The following is a 25,418-nucleotide window of genomic DNA, read 5'->3' on the forward strand; positions in this document are numbered from 1 at the left end:
TTTAAAAAGATGTTTTACCTGTTTTTAAAAACTTAATCCAAAAGCAAAGTAATTTAGATTCAATGCCCATTTTAATGTTTGAATATTATAGTTTCTTTGCTATGGCTGATCAAATGTTTTGAGAATCAATTAGTCAAATGCTATCAATTCAGAACCAAGTCTGACATTTCTGAAATAGTGAAAATTGAGTGTATAAATTTGAAAATGTTTGTCCAGAGTAGTTTTAATGAACATTTAGCAATATGAGCAGAATTTGTACTACTAAGTTTCACAAACCCAAAGACTGTACTTAAAATAGGAAAAAAAAATCACTGTAAATCTTCCCAGTGATATTTGTTGGAAGAAAAAAAATTGAACAGTTGGTTATTAAGAGTGAAATGGCTTATGCTAAAAGACACAGTAGATCCATCTGCTCATTTTCATAGGTAGCTTTATTTGATTTTTAGAAAAATATATACAATAATCAGAACCTCAGTTCTTAAATAGTTTTAAATTAAAAGTAAACAAGTGAGAGGATAAGTATGTTTCCACAGTCAGAACACCAATACTGCTTAATAAAGTAGTTGACAGGAATTTCTTCAACAAGTCAAGACATTTACAGGAATGTTAAGAACTCTGCAAGAGCAGCTTGTGGCTGGCAAGACAGCCAGCTCAGAAAACAGGTAGAAGGGGAAGGGGTTTGATCTTTCCCCTTTAGTTTGAATTTGAAAAAGTGATGAAAGATTTACATATTCACCTATCCCAAAGTCTAGAGCTTTGAGTAAAAACATTTGAATGCAGGGCAGAGGCCCTCTACGGCCGTATGCTAACAAGCTAACTTGGATCAAACCAAAATTTGCCAGCTCATTTTGGTATTCAGTTAGATTTGGCTATATTAAGATTACCTGTCAGTCACAGTTCAACTAGTTCAGACATAACAAAACTCAAGGACTTGGAGTATTTGTTAATGACATTTCTTTTGGATTAGACCCCTGCTTTCTCTCAAACATTCTTCTTAATGAATTCACAGTATTCAAACAGTGTTTGCAAAAGATATTAGAATTTGACAGCTCTCTATATCGTTTTGCCCAAGGAAGCAATAGGAATTGCCTTAGCTTTGCTCCAACTTGGCCCTTTACCCCATACTGTACTAACTCCAGGCCTACTTCTACAGAAGTATAGCTCTTCCCTCCACTGGTCGTTTTCAAGAACTGAAGTTTTATTCAGTGCACCAGCCAGAGGCCAGTTTGTCATAGGATTTCCTAGAGAGCTTAAATGGAAGTGAATCAGAGAACTGATCAGTAGCCACCTACTTTCCTCATTGTATGCATGTGCTAAATAAGCAAAGCAATGAGGCAAATATCATGAGCAACATCAGGTTTTGGAGTGTACAAACACTTGTCTGAATGGGAGAGAGACCTGATGGGCAATAGGCAAATTAGTAGTAGAGCTAGAGGTTCAATTAAGAATGAGAGGAGAGTGATCGGTATTTTGTTCTCTGTTCATCTATTTCCTGCTTAGTTTTCTTGATGCAACTAAAGATCTCCTTAAACAATGCTTTGTATTCTGGAGGTGTTGTGGGGGAACTGAGGGGCTCTGGGTTGACAGAGGCCAGTTCCCAGCCACTGGTGACAGGCTCAGACTGGACGTTCACTCCAGTCAGGTCCTTGGCCGGAGCCCGGGAGGTCTGCACAGCCTTGTGTGACAGGGAGTCCTGTTCCTGTTGGCACTTCTTCAGCAGCTCTTCGTACTTCACCTTCAGGGCGCTGTACTGCGTGTCCACTTCGTGCAGAAGGGAGATGCCCCTCTGCTTCACAGCCTTGGCCCTCCTGATGCAGGTCTCCTCATGGCCCTTCACGATGTCACTCCCTGCCAAGCTGCTTAGGATCGTCTCACTGCTACTGCGCTTGAGAGGCTTTCTATGTGGTTCCGGCACAGTTAGGAACATCTCTTCCAGCAGGCTCTGGCTGGGCTCTTTGAAAGGAACAAACAGAGAGTCTGGCACCAGCTTCTCAACCCCATTCACAAATGGATGCTCTGACTGCAACATCTGTCGCATCTCTGCCACCTCGGCCTCCAGTTCCAGCGCCCGTGCTCTATAGGCACCCGTGGCTCCCAGCTGCTGCTCCAGTTCATTGTTCTCCTTTAAGACGAGCCCATATTCCTCCTCCATAGTCACCCGCTTCTGCCGCTCCAGGCTCAGCTGGGCCTGCAACATTGTCACTGTTTTTTTCAAGTGCTCATTTTCTTCCTCATCAGGGCTTGGCTGACTTTGCAAGGAAGTTATCTTCTCAGCAAACACATGATCATACACAAAGTGTCTAGGGAAAAAAATGTTGAAAGAATATATTACACAGGTCCACCAAGAATGCAGCAAGGAAGACCGGTGACTTTTTCAACTAAATATATTTGAAGAGCTGTGACAGTGACTGATTTTTAGCCACACTGGAGTAGTGGCTAAAATGGAATTGTGTGAGGCTGGTAAATAAGCACGTGAAGGCAAACTTAATTTTTGCAACTAATATTTTTTTAATGTTAAAAGTACTAGAGAACATCCATTCCCAAAGAACAGCAGTATGACAATGACCTCACATGGGGAGCCTTAAAAAGTACTGGTGCCTGGGTCCCTACCCACAGATTCCAACCTAGTTTGTCGGCCACCTGGCCTGAGTGTTTCTGAAGGCTCTCTGAATTATTCAAAATATGTAATTATGGTTGAATCACTACAACAAATCACTGTTGCCATGGTGATTTTTAACCAGGAAGGTTCATTGGAATTGCCTGGGCAGCTTTTTACCCCCACCTAGAAATTCTGATTTAGGCCTGAGGCAATGTGTTGGTATCTGCAATTTGAAAAACTCCAGAGGTGATCTGATACACAGCAGCCAAGGTTGAGTCCCACCAAAGGAACCACCTGGTTTCTCCTGCTCAGTCTGAGGCAGCTTGCATGACTATTTATTTGTGTTTTTATCTGCTTATCTGCTGTTACATTAGACTGAAAGATCACAGGGGTAGGAACTCTATTTTGCTCGCCATCCCTCAGGTCTGGCATACAGCTTGCCATACAACAGGTGTTCCATAAATACTTCTTAAAGATTCAGACTTGTAACTTAAATTTATAAAGGCAAAAAACCTCCTGTTCGTTTGAATGTTTGTTTCACCAACATTTCTATTTTTCTTCACTCTAATGTAAAACACAACTCTCAAATCTATAGTCTATTAGAAGAAATTCATCTTAAACTATGATTTAACACATTAAAAGCACTAAGTGCTCCAAGACTTTCAAAATGAGAATTACTAATATCCAAGAACTCTACAATTTATATGTTTAAGTGCTTTTGTTCAAACCAGTGGTAGCTTAATAGCTAAGTGACGTTTCTTCAAATGATATTTTCAATCTACTGGAATTCAGAATGTGTTGACATGAGACAGTCCCTGCTGTAACTCCAGGGTAAGACAGGCTCTTACTGGCGGAGGTCATAGAGCTCCTTTAGACATGCGAAGCTGGGTGCAGCTTTTTCCTGGTCACACTTGCCCTGGCTCCTCATCCCTCGGCCAGATGACTTCAGCTCCTCCACTTGGCTCTGGAGATGATCAATGTTGGTTTGCAGGCATTCAATCGTTTCAGTCAGGCTGTGAGGAACAGACAGAAGCCACTGCTGCTTGTCATATTCAATCAAGGGCAAAAGCAGTGAGGAGAGATTAGGTACAAGCCACTCACACGGGGCTTTCTTAATTGGAAAGGATGTCTATTTAATCTCCATTCTCCGAAAAGAATTAAATTAAACCTTATCCCATATTGACCCAAACCCACTGCAGCCATGTTCTATTCTAGTTTATACTAAAGAACTTCCCCCTAGGCTTTCCTTGAAAGATTCTAGAAAATTTACCTCAGAATCTTTTGCTGTGAGGCCTTGCTGTCAGCAACTAGCTTCTGATTTGTTTCTTCCAGTTCCCTTGCTGTGACGTCTAATTGTTCATAAACCTTTGCATGTTGTTCGTTCATCTGCCGTAGAAGCTCTACCTGCTTGGTCAGATACTGTAAGAGAAGATCAGGGCCAGGTGACACAAACAGATAAGTTACCTGCTATTCCTTGGCTGGGTATGGTGGGTCACCCTGTAATCCCAGCACTTTGGAAGGCTGAGGCGGGTGGGTCACCTGACCAGCCTGACCAATATGGTGAAACCACATCTCTACTAAAAATATAAAAATTAGATGGGCATGGTGGCACATGCCTCTAATTCCAGCTACCTGAGAGGCTGAGGCAGGAGAATTGCTTGAACCTGGGAGGCAAGAGGTTGCAATGAGCTGAGATTGTGCCATTGCACTCCAGCCTGGGCAACAAGAGCACAAACTCCATCTCAAAAGAAAAAAAAAACAAAAGTTACCTGCTATTCCAACATCGATTCTCTTTACCAACTATTGTCAGGGTGGAGGCTGGCATACAGTCTCCGTCTCTGGGCCCACTGCCCTCCCAGCATCACCATGTGTTCCCCAGCCCAGAAGCTCTCCTAGACCCATTTCAGTTTTCTCCAGGCCTTCTTCTCACATCAGCATTATTGATTCAATTATTGGCCATTGGTGGCTGAACTCAATCTCCAACCGTTCCCTCTACACAGAGATTGTGGGGCTGGGACTGATATATCTAACACCTCTAATCATGTGGTTGGTTCCTCTGGTGACCAGAACTCATTCTATCAGGAAATTCCAAGGGTTTTAGAAGCTCTATGCCAGGGACAAAGACCAAATACTAATTTTTATTATACCACAATATCACATTTATTTTAAGAAGAGAAGATATTAAACTCCGTCTTCATAAGAAATGAGCACAGGCTATCCTTTACAGACTTAGCTCCCCTGATGCTCACCAATACCCCAGTGCATCGTGAGGCTAATTTTCCAAAGCATATCATGCATAAAATATTCAACCGAAAAATCTAAAGTGAGACATAATAACCCCTTAAAAGCATGTAACGTGATCAAAATTTAAGCAAAAACATCACATTTAACAGAAAGTCTAACGTGGAGGATTTTAACTTGGAAGAAAGATCAATTTCTCTGAGCAAGGCATTCTGGACCAAAAAAAAAAAAAAATGAAAAGCATGTTGCTTTGACAAGAAAAGTATTTTAGCTTAATATGCTTCAAAGACCCCTGTTATTTTTAATTTTATGAGAATGCTGTCACCTTATTCATGAGAAATTTATCAGAGGATTTATTCTGGTCCTGCATTAAGACTGCTTCCTAAATGGCCAAGGATAAAGGAGAATAATCCCAACCTTAATGCTGCAGTGTAAGTCACCTTGATTCCCTCCCCTCCTCAGTTCTACCTGAAGACACTAAAGCACAATATATATTCCAAAGAAAATATTCACAGTATTTCCCTGGACAGAACCAGAAAGAGGAGAGAAAAGGTTTGAAGCATTGTTGATAATCAAATTGTAAAAGACTCAGAACTTGACTTTAAAAACACTCTTCTTAGCCACGCATCGTGGCTCACACCTGTAATCCCAGCACTTTGGGAGGCTGAAATGGGCAGATCACTTAAGGCCAGGAGTTAAAGACCAGCTTGGCCAACATGGCAAAACCCCTTCTCTACTAAAAATACAAAAATTAGGCTGCTGTGGTACATGCCTGTAATTCCAGCTACTCAGGAGGTTGAGGCATGAGAATCTTTTGAACCTAGGAAGTGGAGGTTGCAGTGAACCAAGATTGTGCCACTGCACTACAGCCTGGGCAACAGAGTAAGACTGTCTCAAACAAAACAAAACACCCTCAACACACTTTTTGAGACTTTTTCTACAACTCTACAAGTATTTGCAAGGCTAAGACACTTTGAAAGAATGGGCTAAATGGCACTCAACAGGCTGCTATTTTAAGTGTTGAAAAAAAGTATGCTGGGCTCAGTGGCTCACACCTGTAATCCCAACACTTTGGGAGGCCAAGGTGGGCAGATCACTGAGGTTGGGAGTTTGAGACCAGCCTGACCAACATGGAGAAACCCCGTCTCTACTAAAAATACAAAGTTACCCAGGTGTGGTGGCAGGCGCCTGTAATCCCAGCTACTTGGGAAGCTGAGGCAGAAGAACCGCTTGCACCCAGAACGTGGAGGTTGTGGTGAGCCAAGATTGCGCTATTGCACTCCAGCCTGGGCAACAAAAGTGAAACTCCATATCAAAAAAAAAAAAGCATATATGGATTTGTTTTCAAATCTACTTACATAACTCAGCAGCAAAGGGTTGAACAAACACTTAACCTCTCTCTTTAACTTCATCTTTCTCATCTAAAACTCTTGGGGCCAAAAGTGTTTTTGGAAAATTTAATTTTAAAAAGACAACATGATGCTGATACTTAACATACACTTGACACTTTATAATATCACCCGTGAGGTCTGGGCAGCACCCTGTTATCAAGCATTAATATTTCTGCATCAATAAGTATGAACTAAGACTACAAACAGCCTCACATCAGTTCAGGTAAAGATCTGCTACCAAATGAATCTGCTGCAAATTTAAGGGGAATAAAAACACCTTCTTTATAGAGCTTTTTGAGTTCAGAATTGTTAAGTGGTTGTGAATCTGTTAGTACCTACCATGTAGAACTGGCAGAATGAAATGAGGTGAGCACACAGCAGGGTCTCTAAAAGCCTGTGTGTATTCTTCACCACCTCAATTCCTACCAGCTTCTTCTGGTCCTTTGGAAATGAACAACTAATTCTCATGGATGAAGCTTTTCAGAACTAAAGAAGGAGACTCTTAATCCTGCCCTCTGGTTCGCAATGTCATAGTAGGTTGGAGGTTCTTGCCATTGACAGAAATGTGTTCAATCGCTTAGGAACTGATGAGATTCCACGGGAATAGAAAAAAGGCTTAGAATCACAAGGATATATACATTAATAGCTGCAGAAATGTTTCAAGCTTTTTGATATCAAGTATAAATTATCAAATACTCTTTAGGACTCAGAACCTCCTTTAAAAAGGCTAATATATAAACCAGACATTAATTTATTAATATACAACAGGAGCAGTTCCTGCCAAGTGACAACAACATTCACATCCCCTATGTAGGACATAGCTGCCCCACAAAGGACATGTGAAAGGCTGATTCATTAATGGGAGTCCTGGAATACATGGGATCAGAGGAGCCTAATAGGAGGCAGTGCTATAGTAGCTAAGAGCACAGGCTTTGGAGTCAGAACCTGGTTTGAGGGCTTGCTTTGCCATTTATAACTGAGTGACCTACAGCAAGCACATTTTTCTAAGGTGAGGTCTCCTCATCAACTACCTCATAAGGCTGTAAAGATGAATATGTGTGTGGGAGAGACTGGACTATGTCACCCTAAAGCATGCATTACTGGCATAAAGACAAAGGTTCCTACCACCTCCCTCTCTACCAGGGATAACAAAGGTTAATGACTGACAACTTTAGACCTTTATGGGCCAGAAGACAGAACCAGAGGAATTCACACTAACAAGCTTTGCTAAGGGGCCTCATCACCACTAATTTGCCTTCCCACAAGTTGTGCCCCTAGACAAAGTCCTTCTCCTTTGTCTGGTCACTTCTCTAAAAACTTAGCATTCTTTGTTGAAGATACTACATAAGCTGGAATTCAAAACTGCCTTTGAGACTGACTCATTCCCTGGGTATCTCCCACACTTATATATAAAATATACATGTTAATAAACTTGTTTTTCTCTTGTTAATCTTTTGTCACAGGGGCCTTTCCAACTAAGCACTCATGGAAGCTAAGGAAAAAAATTTTTCCTCCCCAACATATGCAAATATATAATTTATATAAAGGTTAATATATGTAGAGAACTCAGGGTGAGATTTGGCAGATGGTAAAATTGCTCAATAAGGAGCTATTGTCATCTTTATTTATGTTAGGTGCCTCACTTACGTAAACAGACCACCAAGCAGGCTTTGTGTGGGCAACAAGGCTGTTTTATTTCATGCTTGGGTACAAGCAGGCCAAGTCTGAGAAAGGAGTCAGGCAAGTGGAGTAGGAAAGGGGACTGGTTACAAAGGTTGGGGCAAATGGTTAAAAGTGATAATCTATTTTAGGGAGGGGAAGGGCATCGCGGGATGCACAGTCACAAGGGTAGGGGTATCATAAGGGTGGGGGCTATCAGTTGCAAACAGAGGGGAGGGTGGGGTAAACTGCATAGTTACAGGGTTGGGGGTCTTGAGAAACCTAATTGTCTAGAGGGGGAATTTTCGAAAGGCTGAGCAGAAACAATGGTTGAAGGTTGCAGGGGGAGAGCAATCAGTTGAGGCAGGAACCAGTTGTCTCACTTCTCTTTGTGGCCATCTGGTTACTTCAGTATATGTGCTGCCAAAGCGAGCACCCAAGCACATATACTTCAGACTTTCTGGCTCCTGGAGACCATCCAGAGGTGTATATGTGGGTCACCAAAGCTATAATGTCCAAGCTTGGACCCGGAGGCCTGACAATTTAAAGCTACAGTTTTCAAACTTTACATGTGCTAAGATCCACCTTAAAGATTTATTATTCAAGTGTAAGAACCTGGGTCCCTTTCCCTCAAAAGGCTGAGACTGGAGCAGAGACAGAATTCTGCATTTTTAGCAACAAACCCAGGTGATACTAGTACAAGCAGTCCACAGGTCACACTTATAGAAATGTTAAACTTGGGCACAGAAAATCCTGGAAGTCCCTTGCCCTGACCAGTATCTTTTTCTCTTGGATATAGGAGACACAGGCATTCACTGGATCAATGACAACTCTTCAGCTTAATGCTCACCATCTCCCTGCCTAGGGCTCAGCTTAGATGCAGTTATCCACTAAGATTAGCTTATATTTTAACTGTACCACATCGGCATTCTTCATCGTAACATTTCACTTTGGTATGTTCTTACAATCATTAATTCCCTGAAATTAATTTCACTTGAGAGATCCTTCCTAACTTCTCAGTCCACCCAAATACTGAATTTCTACAGATGGCTAACATTATCCACTGCATTTTAAAATTTTCTATTGTGGGCCGGGTGTGGTGGCTCATGCCTATGATCCCAGCACTTTGGGAGACAGAGGCAGGCAGATCACTTGAGATCAGGTGTTCAAAACCAGCCTGGCCAACATGGTGAAACCCCATCTTTACTAAAAATACATACACAAAAATATTAGCCAGGCATGATGGCACATGCATGTAATCCCAGCTACTTGGGAGGCTGAAGCAGGAGAATTGCTTGAACCAAGGAGGCAGAGGTTTCGGTGAGCCGAGATCGTGCCATTGTGCTCCAGCCTGTGCAACAGAGTGAGATTCTGTCTAATAAATAAATTAATTAAAAAGGCTGGGTGCGGTGGCTCACACCTGTAATCCCAGCACTTTGGGAGGTCAAGGCAGGCCTATCACCTGAGGTTGGGAGTTAGACCGTCCTGACCAACATGAAGAAACCCCGTCTCTACTAAAAATACAAAATTAGCCAGGCGTGGTGGTGCATGCCTGTAATCCCAGCCACTTGGGAGGCTGAGGCAGGAGATTCGCTTGAACCCAGGAAGTGGAGGTTGCGGTGAGCCGAGAGTACACCACTACACTACAGTTTGGGCAACAAGAGCAAAACTCCATCTCGAAAATAAATAAATAAATAAATAAAACTTTCTATTGTGAATAATCTCAAACATATGTACAAGCAGAGAAATGATTTAATGAACCCCCATGTATCCATCAACCAGTTTGAACAATTATCAACATACAGCCAATCTTATTTCATCTCTAAGCTCCTATTTTCCTCATCCTCAAATCATTTTAAAGCTAATCCAAGACATCTCAACTCAAGTATACATCTGCATACATTTCTAGGACTTTTCATTTTAACCACAATTCCTAAGGAAAAAAAATCAATAATTCTTTAACATCTATTATGTTAATATTTTCCCAATTGTCTCTTAGTGGTTTTTTCCAGCTTCATTTGTTAGCTATTGGATTTTTTTAAAATTTATTTCACACTTAGGGGAGGGTATCTTTGACTTAAAGTTTTGGAGTTGCCAAACTGCAAGGTAAGAGGCTCTCTCCTCTAGAGCCTTTACTCTACCATCCCCTATCCTGGGGGAATGCATTTCTCCTGGATGGCTCCACCTAAGCCAGCAGTTCTTAGTCTAGGGTCCATGGATAGATTTTAGAGGGTCTGTGAACCTGGATGAATTTAAAGGGTCTGAACAGCTACATCTTCATTTTTGCTGACTTCTAACTGAAATTTGGCATTTCTTTCAATTATTAATAGATGGGTTAAAATTTAAAGGAGACCATTGGTTTGGACTGAGTCCCTGCCTTACGCCCAACAAACCAAACCAGACCAAAATGGAGTCACTTGTGCTAAAGTTCCATGTCAGCAAGCCAAAACAAAGTTGTTCATCTGACTTCTGAGAAATTAGAAGAGATAATAGCCAAACCCCCAAACATGCCAGTTTTAGCCAGCATAAGGGAGTTCCCTCTGCTTTAACCTTTACAGATAAATTAACTTTGAAACAACCCACTTTTTGTTTTCCGTTTCTGCTTTCCTCAGCTCTTTTCTGTCTATAAAACCAACTTCCTCTGCTCAGCTCACTGAAACCCTCATTCATAAGAATGAGGTGTTGCCCAACTTTAGAATCTCAAATAAAAGCCAATTAACATCTTTATACTATATTTGTTGTAATTTTGTCTTTTGACAGAGGCAACGAACCACCAGTAGTATTAGGTATATTTGTATTCATCACCAATAGAAATCACAGATATTTTCATATTGTACTATAGTTGCAGAAATCTTGATTTACTGCTTACTCTCATCACTATTTGAAATCATGGTAGTTTCTAGATCTTCTCATTAAATATTAATACATATCTGCATTATTATATCACAAACTTATTTTTTCAATATTTAATAGGTATTTCACAACAGATTTCCTTTGTAATTCAATGAATTTTAAGTGGATTATTGAAGATCTCATTAGATAATCAAAGGGATCCATGGCACCAAAGAAAGATTACAAACTCCTGTTATCCTTCTGGCCTCATTTCAAATGTAACCTCTTCAGAAGCCTTTTAAAACCACCTTAGGGCTGGTCATGGTGGCTCATACCTGTAATCCCAGCACTTTGGGAGGCCAAAGCAGATGGATCACAAGGTCAGGAGCTCAAGACAAGCCTGGCCAAGATGGGTGAAACCCTGTCTGTACTTAAAAACCTCAAAAATCAGCCAGGTGTGGTGGCAGGTGTCTGTAATCCCAGCTGCTCGGGAGGCTGAGGCAGAAGAATTACTTGAACCCGGGAGGCAGAGGCTGCAGTGAGTTGAGATCACGCCACTGCACTCCAGCCTGGGTGACAGAGTGAGACTCTGTATCAAACAAAAAAAAAAAAAAAAAAAAAAAGAAAAGAAAACCCCCTTGGCTGGGCACTCTGGGAGGCCGAGGTGGGCAGATCACCTGAGGTCAGGAGTTTGAGACCAGCCTAGCCAAGGTGGCAAAACCCCATCTCTACTAAAAATACAAAAATTATCCAGGTGAGGTGGTATGCACCTGTAATCCCAGCTACTCTATTGGAGAGGCTGAGGCAGAAGAATTGTTTGAACCTGGGAGGCAGAAGTTGCAGTGAGCCAAGATCATGCCATTGCACTGGGCAACACAGACTCCGTCTCAAAAAAAAAAAAAAAAAGACCACCTTAAATCAGGTCTAAAGCAGCACCACTCTTAAGGTATCCTAAATTTATTTCTCTCAAAACAATATAACAATATTCAACTTGTTTTTGAGATGGAGTCTCGCTCTGCTGCCCAGGCTGGAGTGCAGTGGCATGATCTCAGCCTCCCAGGTTCAAGTGATTCTCCTGCCTCAGCCTCCTGAGCAGCAGGGATTACAGGCTTGCACCATCATGCCTGACTAATTTTTGTATTTTTAGTAGAGGCTGGGTTTCACTATGTTGGCTGGGCTGGTCTTGAACGCCTGACTTCAGGAGATCCACCTGCCTCGGCCTCCCAAAGTGCTGGGATTATAGGCATGAGCCACCTCACCAGACCAGTATTGTTGTCTTCTAATAATGGAATGCTCTATCTAGTCTATTCCTCACACACAGTAGGGACCAAAAAATACTGGCAAAGTGACAATTGCTAGACTTTTCTTCACAATAGCTTATTGTGCTTAACTGTGTTATTAGCATAACTCAGACTGTGATATGCCAAGAGGAATTTAACGGCAAGATTTTGAGAAGAACTTTGATTATACTCCTCTTGGAAAAACAGCCTATTAGCCACTAATTCTCCCCTTCTTTCTCCATTTATAGATTATTTCTCTATATTTATTCCCATGGCACCAATCACCCCTGCTAATCCGAAGGGGAGAGTTACAGTTTCTACCAGCTACTAGATGGGTCCCAAGTTGTTGCTCTCTTAAAGATACGCTCAAGTTAGGGTTGTAGCCAACATCCTAACAAACAGGTCAATATGCAAATAAGTACAAAAAGGCCATTTAAGAAACTAGAGAAAGTTGTTCTTGTTTGATATATAAAAACCTGTGATACCTGTGATAACACAATTAAACCATTTAAGAACTTTGATATTTTGGTCTTAGAGGACTTGGCTTTAACAACAATCTAAAGAATGGCAAGGAGCTTGTTTTCACATGGTAGCAGCTTAATCTTATTATACAAAACCAAAATTAATCCGAAAAGTCCTTCCCTTCTCTGAGAATCAGTTATAGGGGACCTACAAAAGAGTCTGACAAAACCAGTCAGCAACTTAAAGAAAAATGATGCGATCTTTAAGCAAGTACTGATGGTAAGGCCAGACATCCAGGTCTATGGAGTCAGAGCTTTAAGGCCTGGTCTCGAACCCCTTACATTGCTATTCATTTTTTTTCTGAATTTAGAAGGAAATGGGTTAGCTTATTTCCTACCTCTCACCTCAAGGTACAAACATGCTGCTGACATGCTGGTTTTCTCTTTGATACATAGCCTCCAATGAATCTGACTCATAGTAAACAGGAAAGGGAGACATCTGAAGCCTAACAGTGGGGGAAGGGGATCATGGGGTAGCAGAAATGTAGGCAAAAATGTCAACTTATAGCAAGAGTATGAAAGGCAAAATGCCTTGGATTTATCTGTCTAAGAATTTGCACAGACTGTCACCTCAACTATGAGTACAAGGTTTTGGCTATGCACAGAAGCTACAAACAGGCCACCTTTACAATTGAGGCAAACCTTTAAAAAACAAAGGTTAGCAGAATTACATTAATACCGATTTGCAATTATGGAATCCTAACCTGGAATGCAGGGAAAGACAGAAACAACCCCAAGTAAAACAACACACAGAAATGAAGTGGAAATCTGGCTTGTAAGCAGTGTTGCGATTATCCTGAAATATAGGATTATAGCCTAAATCCTCTGAATTTAGTATCAAAATCAACTTCCACAATAGTAAAGAAATATTTCCTGTTACTTTTGAAAAATCTCTTTCCCTTGATGAAAGTAATATAACTCCCCTGTAGAAATTTGGTGGGGGGAGGCATGAATATGAAAATAGAAATCACCTATAATCCCACTATTAAAATTGTGGAATTAGATTGTTTTTAAAGTCTGTTTCTTCCAGTAATTCTGGAGGATTTATTTTTTCAGAATTAAGGTTATTTCCTAACTATAGTTAACAATATTTTATGGTATACTTCAAAATGGCTAGAAAAGATACAGAATATTCCCAACAAAGAAATGACTAAAGTTTGAGGTGATGGATATTTCAATTACCTAGATTTCATCATTACAAATTGTATGCTTGTATCAAAATGTCACATACACCCCATACATATGTAAAGCTATTATATAGCCATAAACATTTTTTAAAGACTTTTTTCACTACTAAAATTCTTAAAACATTGGTAAATTATGCAATAATTTATACTGTTCAAAATATATATGCTTCCATAATCTCATCCCCTCAGAAAAATCCTGTACCAAAGTAGTACAAGGATTATCACCATTCTATAATGGAGTAAACAGAACCTGAGGGGTAATTCACATGTCTAAATTCTCTAGCTATTTGCAAATAAAATTGAAGGCTTAAACCTGAACCTCCTAAAACAGATGCTAGAGCCCCCTCTGCCTCCCTTAAAAATCTCTAGAGGTGCAAACCCACAGTTTAGGAATTATTAAAAGAGCTCTGTAAACTGTTTCTCCTATGTTAAAATACTGATTTCAACAAAATATCAATGACCTATTATGTATGAAAAACCTTCAATAAACACAGCAACAGGCTCACTGTTGCAATAGGAAATAAGGGTAAAGGAGAAAAAAGAAAATCAATTAAGTATCATATACAGTAAAATATTGATACATGCAGTAAAAGCAGCACAAAATACTTTTTCATTTCCAAAGAGGGCATGAACTCTTATAAGAAGGGATGCCTTGAAGGCCAGACTATTTTGACTGCTAGGCACAACTCCTGTGGGGGATAATACAGGTCTTTAAGCAGAGAAGTAACCAAACCACAAGGCTAGAGGCTGCTTACATGGTTGTAGGAAAATATAAATGAATCCAATGGTGTCTGATCTCATTACTCTCCAAAGCAAGAGTTCTCTCCTCTCCTCCCTCCATCCAGAACAGAAAAGTTTTGCTCTGGATTCTTAAAAAAAGTATCTAAGTTTTTCAAATTAGCACTGAAAAAAAGTAAGACAGGCTTCAGGCTTCTCTGAAGCCAGTTTAACCATTATTTTGAATAGTCTGTTTAATCTTTATTTTTACATTAAAAACAATGCCTACCAAAAATACTAATCGACTTTTAGGAGGATTGTTTGAAACTCTCCAATAGTCTTTGAAAGAATATTTGTGGTTCTACTTATAAAATACCCTTTGGCAGTGTACAAGTTGTCTATTTCCATAATTAGTCCGAGTCTTAAGGATTTTGTCCTAGTATCTTCACCAGTTCCCTGCACTACTTTTCATTTACTCAGAAGAGTTTGTTCCCACACCATTTTTTGGACTGTCTCATTTTAAATTTCTCTGGTGTTAGGTTAGGAGATTTTTTGGTTTTCAACTACATATTTTTCTGAATTAAAAAAAAAAAATCGTGTATTACTTTTTTTTTTTTTTTGAAATGGAGTTTCACTCTTTTGCCGAGGCTGGAGTAAAGTGGAGCAATCTCGGCTCACTGCAACCTCTACCCCGCGGGTCCAAGGGATTCTCCTGCCTCAGCCTCCCAAGTAGCTGGGATTACAGCCAGGCACCACCACGCCCAGCTACTTTTTGTATTTTCAGTAGAGACGGGGTTTCACCATGTTGGCTAAGCTGGTCTTGAACTCCTGACCTCAGGTGATCTACCTGCCTCAGCCTCCCAAAGTGCTAGGATTGTAAGCATGAGTCACCGTGCCTGGCCATGTATTACTTTTCTAATCTAATTTCCAATAAACATTCTAAACAGTTAAGTTTAAAACCTGTACAAGTGATTCCATTCATGTGAAGGTCAAAAACAAGCTAAACTTATCTAGGGTGTTGGGGTTAGGATGCTGGTTCGCTGGGTGGTACTGGATGGGCTGATAATGCTCTCAACTCCTTATCTAGGTATAGGTTGCATGGGCATGTTTACTTCATGAAAATTCATCTAACTATACTTCTAGGATTTGTGCCCTTTTCTGTAATGTAGATTTCAATAAAAAGTTTAAGGTAAGGAAAAACATGTTGAAAAGGTTCAAATTCAGGAAGTAGCCCTTATACAGTTTAGGGGGACTCCTGAAGGTTGCAATAAGAGGAACATAATGTAGGGGTCGGTCATCTTTTAGCAAGGAAGTAGGTTCTTTGGTTGCCTCAGTGACTTTTATAAGAGCACTCGGCATTCTTTGTTTTAGACTATTAGAGAGACCTCAGAAATCTGCATCCTGATCTCTACGTCTGCCCAGGCACAGTTGTGATGAACCAAGCAGAAAGGACAGTCTGTGGGAGTCCCCTGGCTAATAAGTGGGCTTAGCCAGTACTGCCATCTCATCTCCCCTACTGAGACTGTAAACTTACTTTCAGGAAGCAACTTAGGAAAGAAAAAAGAAAGTCATCTGTAAAGGTGGTGAAGAAATCTAAGATAGTGATTATTCTTAGCCAAAAAAGCAGTTTTGGATAAAGAATAAAATAATGCATTATGCAATGCTCAGATCTAGGAACCAGTAGACTACATATTACACAAACAAAAGACTCATGAATATGTTTCTCAAAATATTACAAGATCATGTTCTGAACCGGAATATTTCACTTCCATGATGCTTTGCAATATCTTATGGATAATATTAGATGGCGAAGTGTTATTTGTAGATTTGGAGACTCTCAGATATCTTTGGATACTTGCAGAATATCAATGATCTATCTTAAATGTCTAATTATCCTTGATAGCACAGAAAACAAAGATCATAAACTAACTAATCTCATATACTAATCAATAGGCGTCATTCTCCCAACTTACAAATATTTATATTTCTTTCATCTACACTTGAAAGATATGCTAAAATAAGTATCAAGTCATAGTGTTTTATAAATGCTTTAACAGGAAACATCAATACAATGTATTAACTGTTAGCAATAACTGGGCCTCAGATAAACCTCATAGACTACGATAATACAATTAAGACTGTATCCCTACATAAATACAAAGAGTGATGATTGTTTAGAACTATTTTGAAATCTCCCAATGAGTTGGAAACACAATCTAAGAAACAAAGCAGGAAATAGTTCCTTGACCACATAAAACATTTGGCTAGCTTAACAGTTTTCTTTTTAGACTAGAGGCAGGGTCTCACTTTGTTGCTCAGGCTGGTCTCAAACCCTAGCCTCGAGTGATTCTTTCACTTTAGCGTCCCAAAGTGCTGGGATTATAGGCGTGAGCCACCAAGCCTAGCCTACTTTAATAGTTTTTAAATGCCTAGTTTTCCTGTATTTTAAGTTTCTGGCAAACTCTACAGTAGGTTGTGCCTTTTTTTTTTTTTTTTAAGATGGAGTCTTGCTTTGTTGCCCAGGCTGGAGTGCAGCTGCACAATCTCAGCCCATTGCAACTTTCAATTCCCAGGTTCAAGTGATTCTCCTGCCTCAGCCTCCCAAGTAGCTTGGATTATGGGTGTCTGCCACCATGCCCAGCTAATTTCTGTATTTTTAGTAGAGATGAGGTTACACCACGTTGGCCAGGCTGATCTCAAACTCCTGCCCTCAAGCGATCTGCCTGCCTCAGCCTCCCGAAGTGCTAGGATTACAGGCCTGAACCACCTCACCTGGCCTACAGTAGGCCCCTAAATTCAATTTAGTGTAAAACACCTTCTGCGCTCTTTTGATGTAGAATATGCTAAAAATGGTACCTGGTGACTTCAGTATCATTGCAAGCCATACCTTTCTAGAATTATAACAGTGTATTTCAGCCCGGCATGGTGGTTTACACCTGTAATCCCAGCACTTTGGGAGGCCGAGGCAGGCAGATCACAAGGTCAGGAGTTTGAGATCAGCCTGACTAACATGGTGAATCCCCATCTCTACCAAAAATACAAAAAAAAAAAAAAAAAAAAAAACCGGGCATGATGGCGCACACCTGTAATCCCAGCTACTGAAGAGGCTGAGGCAGGAGAGTTGCTTGAACCTGGGAGGCGGAGGTTGCAGTGAGCGAAGATTGCGCCACTGCACTTCAGCCTGGGCAACAGAGCAAGACTCCGCCTCAAAAACAAAAAAATAAAAATAAAAGTGTATTTCAGAAATCCTGCTCAAAGGGAAGGTCTACTGTACACACCTTTTACGTTACTAGGTAAAATTAATGGATATTGAGATTGTAAATTTGCCTTTGTTTTGATGGTAGGTTTATTTATATTCAAAAGTTGAAAACTATAATGTGATCGCTTCTAAGGAAAGACTGTATAATTCTCTACTTGTTGAATTCTCTGGTTTAGGAAATAATCAAAGCTTTATGAAGTACTCATTACAAAGAACTGCTTCAATGTTCTAGAGTTTTTTACATTTTTCTGTGCACAGACACAAGAGTCCTGGGTCTACTGTACCAATTTGAGGGGGAGGAACTTGTAATTTAAGTACAGAACCTTCAGACCCTTTCTAGGGGAGCATGGGTTGGGACATGAAGAAAGGTGTTCTGATGGGACACTTTCAGTCTAGTTAATATCCACTCTTTCCAGTCAAGTGGCCTACACATAACTTGAAGGGGACCATTTATAAGATTAGCAGCATGGAAGACCATTTTAATGCCTTAATCTAGCATCTTTCATTTTACTTTGTTAAGCTAGGTAAAAGGTATTATTATTTTTTTTTTATTGCGACAAGGTCTTGCTCCCATCACCCAGACTGGAGTGTAGCAGTATGATCATGGTTCACTGCAGCCTGGACTTCCCAGGTTCAGGTGATTCTCCCACCTCTGTCGTTCCAGTAGCTGGGACTACAGGCACACACCACAACACCAGCCTAATTTTTGTACTTTTTGGAGAGATGGGGTTTTACCAGGTTCTCCAGGCTGGTCCTTGAATTCCTGAGTTTAACAATCTGTCTCCTTCGGCCTCCTAAAGTGCTGAGATTACAGGTGTAAGCCACCACACTCAGCCAAAAATGTAGTATTTTAATAAAATATTCAGCAAAAAAGTAAACAAATTAAGATGATGGCAGAGAAAAAAGCAACATGTATTTTATGATTATTTCAATGGAGCAAAAAATTTAAACACATTATGAAATCAGAAACTATAATTTTTTTTTAACTTTTAATCTAAACCCAAATTTAGGATATGGTTTCATAGTAGGTGGGAGGGATATGCCACCAAGGAAGTATAAGTTCCCTCTCTGGTGGGAAGTTCAACGGTGTGGGTAGTCTTCTTTCTTAAGCTAGGCAGTGGGTACGTGGGTATTCACTGTATTGTTCTCTTACACCATTCTATGTATCTTAAATATTGCATTTTTTAAAAGAAAAAAACCTGAAAAACTAAGTATAATATTCATGGCTTCAATTGGCCCCGCACACTGGCAAATACTGGACCATTTACTTCTAGTACACTTTACCAAGGGTGAAGACAGAAATCACTTTCATCACAGTCATTTACGTGTTGGGAAAGACTAAAGGTAGAAATCAACCTCCCCTCGTCGTTGATGGTTCTTATTCTCAAAAAAGTCTATCTTAAAAAATTAAATGCTATTTCTAATTACAAATGTTATTTTCGCAGTTTGTTATTTGCATAACAGTAACACACCACCAAAGTGTCATAAGTATTACTCTCCTGCTGGGTGAATTACCTCAATTTCCTGTAACTGCTCCTGATTGGTGGTATACATCTGCTGAAGAGAGTCCTCCAACTCTGTGTTCCGATCCAGTAATGTCTTCCCAAGCTCAGCAGCAAGTTGGAGATCTAGCACAACAAATGAATCTTAGAATAATACAAATGATCTCACTTCAACAATTTATATTACCCAGTCCTTCAAAAAAGAACATGCAGTTTAAGTCACACCCCAATCGAAGGTGGAGTGGCGCAGAAGGAAAACCTGAGTTCTATTTAAAGTTCAGTTAAACTGAGTCTTTTGGCAGGTCAAGTATTCTCTTATGTACTCCTACTTGTAAGAAGTGAAAAATGGTCATCTACTTTATGGAGATGTAGTTCAGGAATGATCATTCGGCAGTGTTACTTCTAAAAATCTTATTTGCTAGTAGAATGAATGTATTCATATCTTGACAGTCTACTTTTTTAAATGGACCCCTGAGCCAAAGTATAGGTGACGCTTTGAAAAATCTTTAAAGTTCCCATTAATCTGGCTGCTGTGAATACAACTGTTAGTTTACTGCCATTTATTCTGGACTCCTAAGGGGACTAAAACTTATTATATCAAGAAGCGGAAAAATATATCAGCATTAAGAGCACTGCCCCAGGTCATTCTTTCTACTTCTCTTCATGTCCTTCTGCAAGATGAGCAACCAGAAAACAGCAATGTGGTTTTTGAGGTAATTATATGTCAGTAGCTCATACTTATTTAGCACAGAACGATATTTTATTTTCAACCTGCTTTTTTCAACTCTTTCTATTCTTAGGCATAATGTCCATAAAACAGGATTTGTTTATATTATACTCACTCCCAGAAATGAAAATTTAGTTAATACAAGAAAGGACACTAGTTGTAACACAGGTCATTGAAATACTTCTCTGTATAATTCTCTGTATAGTAAATCTTATGGAGCCATCCTTTGATACAGTGGGAAATGCACTGCACTCTGGGCAGGAAGGTCTCAGGCCCAGTTCTATCATTTATCAGAGCACTTTCAATATGGTGACTTTAGGGGCCCTTATAGTTAGTATTCTTGTTTAGAGAGACAGCTGTCTTATCAAGATAAGACTGTGACAATCAAATGAAGTAATAACAAAGGAGTACTTAACAAATTAAATTGCGATACACACGCAAAGTACTACTAATATTCATTGACTCACAAATCAATGTTTTTGTCACCAGGCACTATACTATAGTAAGCATTAGCTATAGAATAGTGAATAGAATGATGTCCTGCTTTGCTAATATTTCCAGATTAGTGGAGGAAGCCAGATACCAAATGAGCAACTAAACACAAACTGTGATAAACACTATTCCTGCATGCATGCATATACTCAATAATAGCAGACACTATTCTAGGCACTGGGATGGTACCCAGGAGCCATAAGGAGCTCACATTAAAAAAAAAAAATCCCTGCCCTCATGAAGCTTATATTCTACTGGGAGAAACAGCATAATAAAACACGATAGCGAGACGAGGTACAGGAGTGTGGATGTGGGAAGCTGAAATTTAAGAGCATGTGACCAAGGCCACATTAGAATCAAGATGCGAAGGAATGAAATCAGTGACCTATGTAGATCAAGGGAAACAGCACTCCAGGCAGAGGGAAGGCAAGTGCAAAGCCCCTGGGGAGGAAGCATGATTGAGCCATTAAGGAGGCCAAGGAGGGTGGAACAGAATCTATTGGGCTGGGGGAATGAGTCAAATCAGAGGGGCTCCAAGATGGCCAGTTTGATAAGGGCCTAACTAAAGAAATCAAGAGTTTGACTTTTACCCCCAATGCAAAGGAATCCAGTAGAGGCTTGACAGGATCACTCTGTCTATGATGTAAACACAGTGAATGGACAAAGGTGGGAGCAGAGTGACAGAAAGATACTGCAATTATTTGGGTGAGAGATGATGCTGGCTTGGACCAGGATGGCAGAGATAAAAGATGGAGAGAAGGGGTAGAATTCTGACATGTTTTGAAAGTAAAGCTAAAATCTGTTGACCAACATGAAGTCTAAAAGATAAAGGGGAGAAAAACCTGGATTTGGTGATAATGAACAAAAGGCTTTCTTTTTCTGTTTCTTTATTAGACACGGTCTCACTCTGTTGCCAGACTAGAGTGCAGTGGTATGATCGTGGCTCACCACAGCCTTGGACTCCTGGGCTCAAGTCATCTTTCTGCCTCAGCCATTCCAAGTAGCTGGGACTACAGGCACGTACCACCAAACTCAGCTTACTTTCACATTGATTGCAGAGACGGGGTCTTACAATGCTGCCCAGCATGGTCTCAAACCTCTGGCCTCAACAGATCCTCCCACCTCAACCTCCCAAAATGTTGGGATTTCAAGCATAAGCCACTGGGCCAAGCTTAGGGCCCAATTTAGAAAGGAAGGTCATAAGTGAGGTCTGGGAAGATCTTTTAGCTGAAGCTTGAAGGATAAAGAACTTGCCACGAATTTGGCATATTCTCCAACCTAACAATCAGCCAGTATGATAGAAGCATGAGGGATCAGATCATATAGGATTTTATAGCCCATGGTAGGTATAGTTTAAATTATATTCTAAGTATGATGGAAGGTAACCTCAGTTAATGTCATAAAAGTATTATGAAAAAAATATTTATCATAAAAACAAGGAAGCTCACTATATAATGATTTTTAAACTTAATTTTTGGAGGTTGATAAATAAGGCTTAATGGCTACCCACCACTACTGACAGTAAAACTTAACCTAGAGTAAATGGTAACAACAACAGCATTGGCTGTTGTTATCTGGCAATGTCCACTAAAGTGCATAACTAGTATTCTACTTGGGTAGTTTTCACTCTGGAGAAAGTAGCAAAACCTATCACACCCAACTCCAGGTTATTTAAAACATTTTACATCCATTTCAATAAAACAGTATACTGTTGGTAGATGGGTGCTAAAATATACTCTCATGTGATTTCAATATTAACAATATTACTGTCATTACATTAAGACTTTAGAGACCAGGTACAGTGCGTCATGCCTGCTATCCCAGCACTTTGGGAGGCTAAGGCAAGTGGACTGCTTGAGCTCAGAAGTTCAAGACCACTGTATCGCAAAATACAGTGAGGCCCTGTTTCAAAAGAAAAAGACTTCTGTTAACAAGTCTATGAAATGACTTGTATTTACAAAACAGAACTTTTACAAATATGCTCAAAGCATTTAAGAGACGTTAGTCTTTTTCTTACCCATTTTTACTTTTTCGTTGTGTGACGAGTCTCATTCTTGTTTCAGGCTGGAGTGCAGTGGCATGATTTTGGCTCGCCTGCTCACCTGCAACCTCCGCCTCCTGGAATCAAGTGATTCTCCTGCCTCAGCCACTCAAGTAGCTGGGATTATAGGCGCCCACCACCATAACCGGCTAATTTTTGTATTTTTGGTAGAGATGGGGTTTCACTACATTGGCTAGGCTTTTCTTGAACTCCTGACCTCAAGTGATCTGTCTGCCATGGCCTCCCAAAGTGTTGGGATTACAGGCGTGAGCCACTGCACCCAACCTACTTTTTGTTTTCTAGAGACATTAATCTTTATATCTTTAAAGGTATTCAGTCCAGTTTCTCAGATGAGACAACCTGAAGCACAAAGCTATTAAATGACCAGGTCGATCTCCAAGGTGAGTCACAGATAAGAGAGAAACTGTTAGGTCAACAGGTTCTCACTTTCACCATGATTCTTGTTATTCTCATCTGCAAAGTTTTAAGGCAATTGAAAAAGAGGTCCACAGGCTCCTTTGACTACAAATTTTCCCCTAGTTGAGGTACTTAATTTCTTCTACTTGTTTTCACAGATTGCAGTGAGAAACTAGAGTTCAACTATTTGGGTTTTTATTGCCTGCTTTGCTAGTGAAAGCACATACAACCCCAGGCAAGTTAATATCTTGTTTTCACCAAATGAAAAAGGAATTATGTATGGCTGAACATGTTCCAGCAAAAAATTATTTTGTACTCACAGGGTGTGTAATGTATATACAAAGACCCCCATGGAAGCTACCATACTGTATTAAAGTATAAAAACATTACTGGCTGGGCGTGGTGGCTCACAGCTGTAATCCCAGCACTTTGGGAGGCTGAGGCGGGAGGGTCATGAGGTCAGGAGACTGAGACCATCCTGGCTAGCATGGTGAAACCCTGTCTCTACTAAACATACAAAAAATTAGTCGGGCATGGTAGCATGTGCCTGTAATCCCAGCTACTCAGGAGGCTGAGGCAGGAGAATCACTTGAACCCTAGAGATGGAGGTTGCAGTGAGCCGAGATTGTGCCACTGCACTCCAGCCTGGGCAAAGAGCAAGACTCTTGTCTCAAAAAAAAAAAAAAAAAACAAAAAAATCTAGGTATTACTTAAGTCTTTCCTTCTTAAAAGTATAAAGTGGTGAGTATTCCTCACTGGGAAGGATCACATTCACCAAAGATGCTCTTAACTAGCAATCAAAACTTGAGCCAAGGGCTGGGTGTGGTGGTTCACACCTGTAATCTCAGCACTTTGGGATGCTGAGGCGGGAGGATTGTTTGAGCCCAAGAGTTCAAGACCAGCATGGGTAACATAGCAGGACCTCGTCTCTTAGAAGAAGAAAACAAAACAAACAAAACAAAACATGAGCCAAAAACTCTCCCAAAATCAAGACTGACTTGTGACTATCACCAATCTCTTTCATTCAGTTATGGAACTAACTGTGCTACTTAAGAGCAGCCAGGAACCTCTTCCTTGCTCCTGCAGAGAGACTTCAAGAACAACAATAGAATTTGAGACTTGTCCTTATCTCAATCCTTAGTTTCAGTAAAACAAAGCACCAACCTGTCTCAGAAACCTGAAGTCTCAATCTCCTAAATATTTCATACGCTGGTAAGGATAGAATTTTAACAAGTCTCAACTACAAGAAAGCTCCTGTGAAGTCACACTGTATAATAGGATATTACTTCATCTGCTAGCTTAAAGACACCAGACTTTTTTTGGTGTTTAAAAAAAGTTCATTTCCTGTTGAGTAGCAGCTGGCTTCCATAACTGAAAGAAGCCAGAAGCTGGCAGTTAACCCAAGAAGGTTTTCTAAATAATTAGTGGAGGGAACAGAATATTGAATGTCCTTTATAAATTAAGGCACAAAAGAAAAGGAAATAATATAGTTTCGAAGCCTTGTACACCTGTTCATCTCTATAGGATTACAAAAAGAATTTTCATTAAGAGGGTCTTTTCTAAATCCTATTGAACTGGCCTGGCTTAGGCAACTACTAAAAATACCATAGATTTATTGCAGGCTTTAGAATTGCAACCTATCAATACCTTCATATATTTAATATTCTCTCACTAATGAGTCTTTGTAGGAAATAATACATTTTTAATGGTGTAAACTATTAGCTTTAAACAGATATTCATTCAGCTCTGTTTTAGGCAAAAAAATGAGCAGTGGTAGCCAAGTAATTTTTTTTAAAGAACCTTTCTTCCAGAATTTTGAAACTTTTAAATCCCAGAGTGATTATATTTTTCCCATTTTACTTTAGTTTCTTAAAAAAAAAATACGACAACATATTCCCATGATAGCTGGTAGTCTGTAGGAGTAATTCAATAACATTAAGGCTGAAAGCTTTTCCTATTACAAAGTCAAATGCGTCATTTAGTGATGTTTCTGTTTAACGCCTGTTGCCAATGTTACTATAATTGGGAAAGCAGAAAACCTGAATATAAACATCAAGAAAAATGATGGTGTCAGTTTCAATAACCCTCCAAACAGTGATTCAGCAAAATAGTTGTACACAAGGAGGATGTACTCATCCTGAAATTTTTGGATTCCTTTAAGAGTTCATTTACTGATCCACGTAACAGAAACCTGACTCCTTTTTCTAAGTTTGCACAGCTCACCAAATGATAATTATAATAGCAGCTGGTTTAAAAGAAAATCCAATCTCTGAAGTCTTTCCACCTTGTTCTCAGGGGCATGTTTCAAAGCAAGCACCATCATTACCTGCACTAAAGGCTCCTGCTGTCCCAGAAAAGATCTTACCCACAGAGATTATTGTCAGTATTCCTACTGTGCCAACTCAGCCCTCTGACAAAAGACAGTCTCTTCATCAAAGTGTTCTGTAACAGCAAAGGGTTTTCTCCCCCTGCCTACACAAAAGCTTTACATGTTTCTAACAAGGTATGAACAGTAGACCAAAGTTTACTGCGTTTAGAATTTTCCAGCAATTT

At 40.0% G+C, this 25,418-nt stretch overlaps 1 protein-coding gene across 3 annotated transcripts in view; it reads right to left on the minus strand.

The window, feature by feature from the left end:
• Positions 1–416: 416 nt before the first annotated feature.
• Positions 417–25,418, minus strand: part of CDR2 (cerebellar degeneration related protein 2) — a 124,631-nt gene continuing 99,629 nt past the window's right edge. For all 3 annotated transcript variants that reach the window (XM_078344882.1, XM_078344881.1, XM_002807405.5), the window contains 4 exons: positions 19,202–19,314; positions 3,870–4,018; positions 3,448–3,612; positions 417–2,300 (listed from right to left, as the gene is read on the minus strand). In XM_078344882.1, coding sequence (XP_078201008.1) covers positions 1,442–2,300; positions 3,448–3,612; positions 3,870–4,018; positions 19,202–19,314 — 1,286 coding nt within the window. In that variant the 3' untranslated portion in view covers positions 417–1,441. The remainder of the gene's footprint in view (positions 2,301–3,447; positions 3,613–3,869; positions 4,019–19,201; positions 19,315–25,418) is intronic.

The sequence above is a fragment of the Callithrix jacchus genome, chromosome 12 (assembly GCF_049354715.1).
Source record: "Callithrix jacchus isolate 240 chromosome 12, calJac240_pri, whole genome shotgun sequence".
NCBI lineage: Eukaryota > Metazoa > Chordata > Mammalia > Primates > Cebidae > Callithrix > Callithrix jacchus.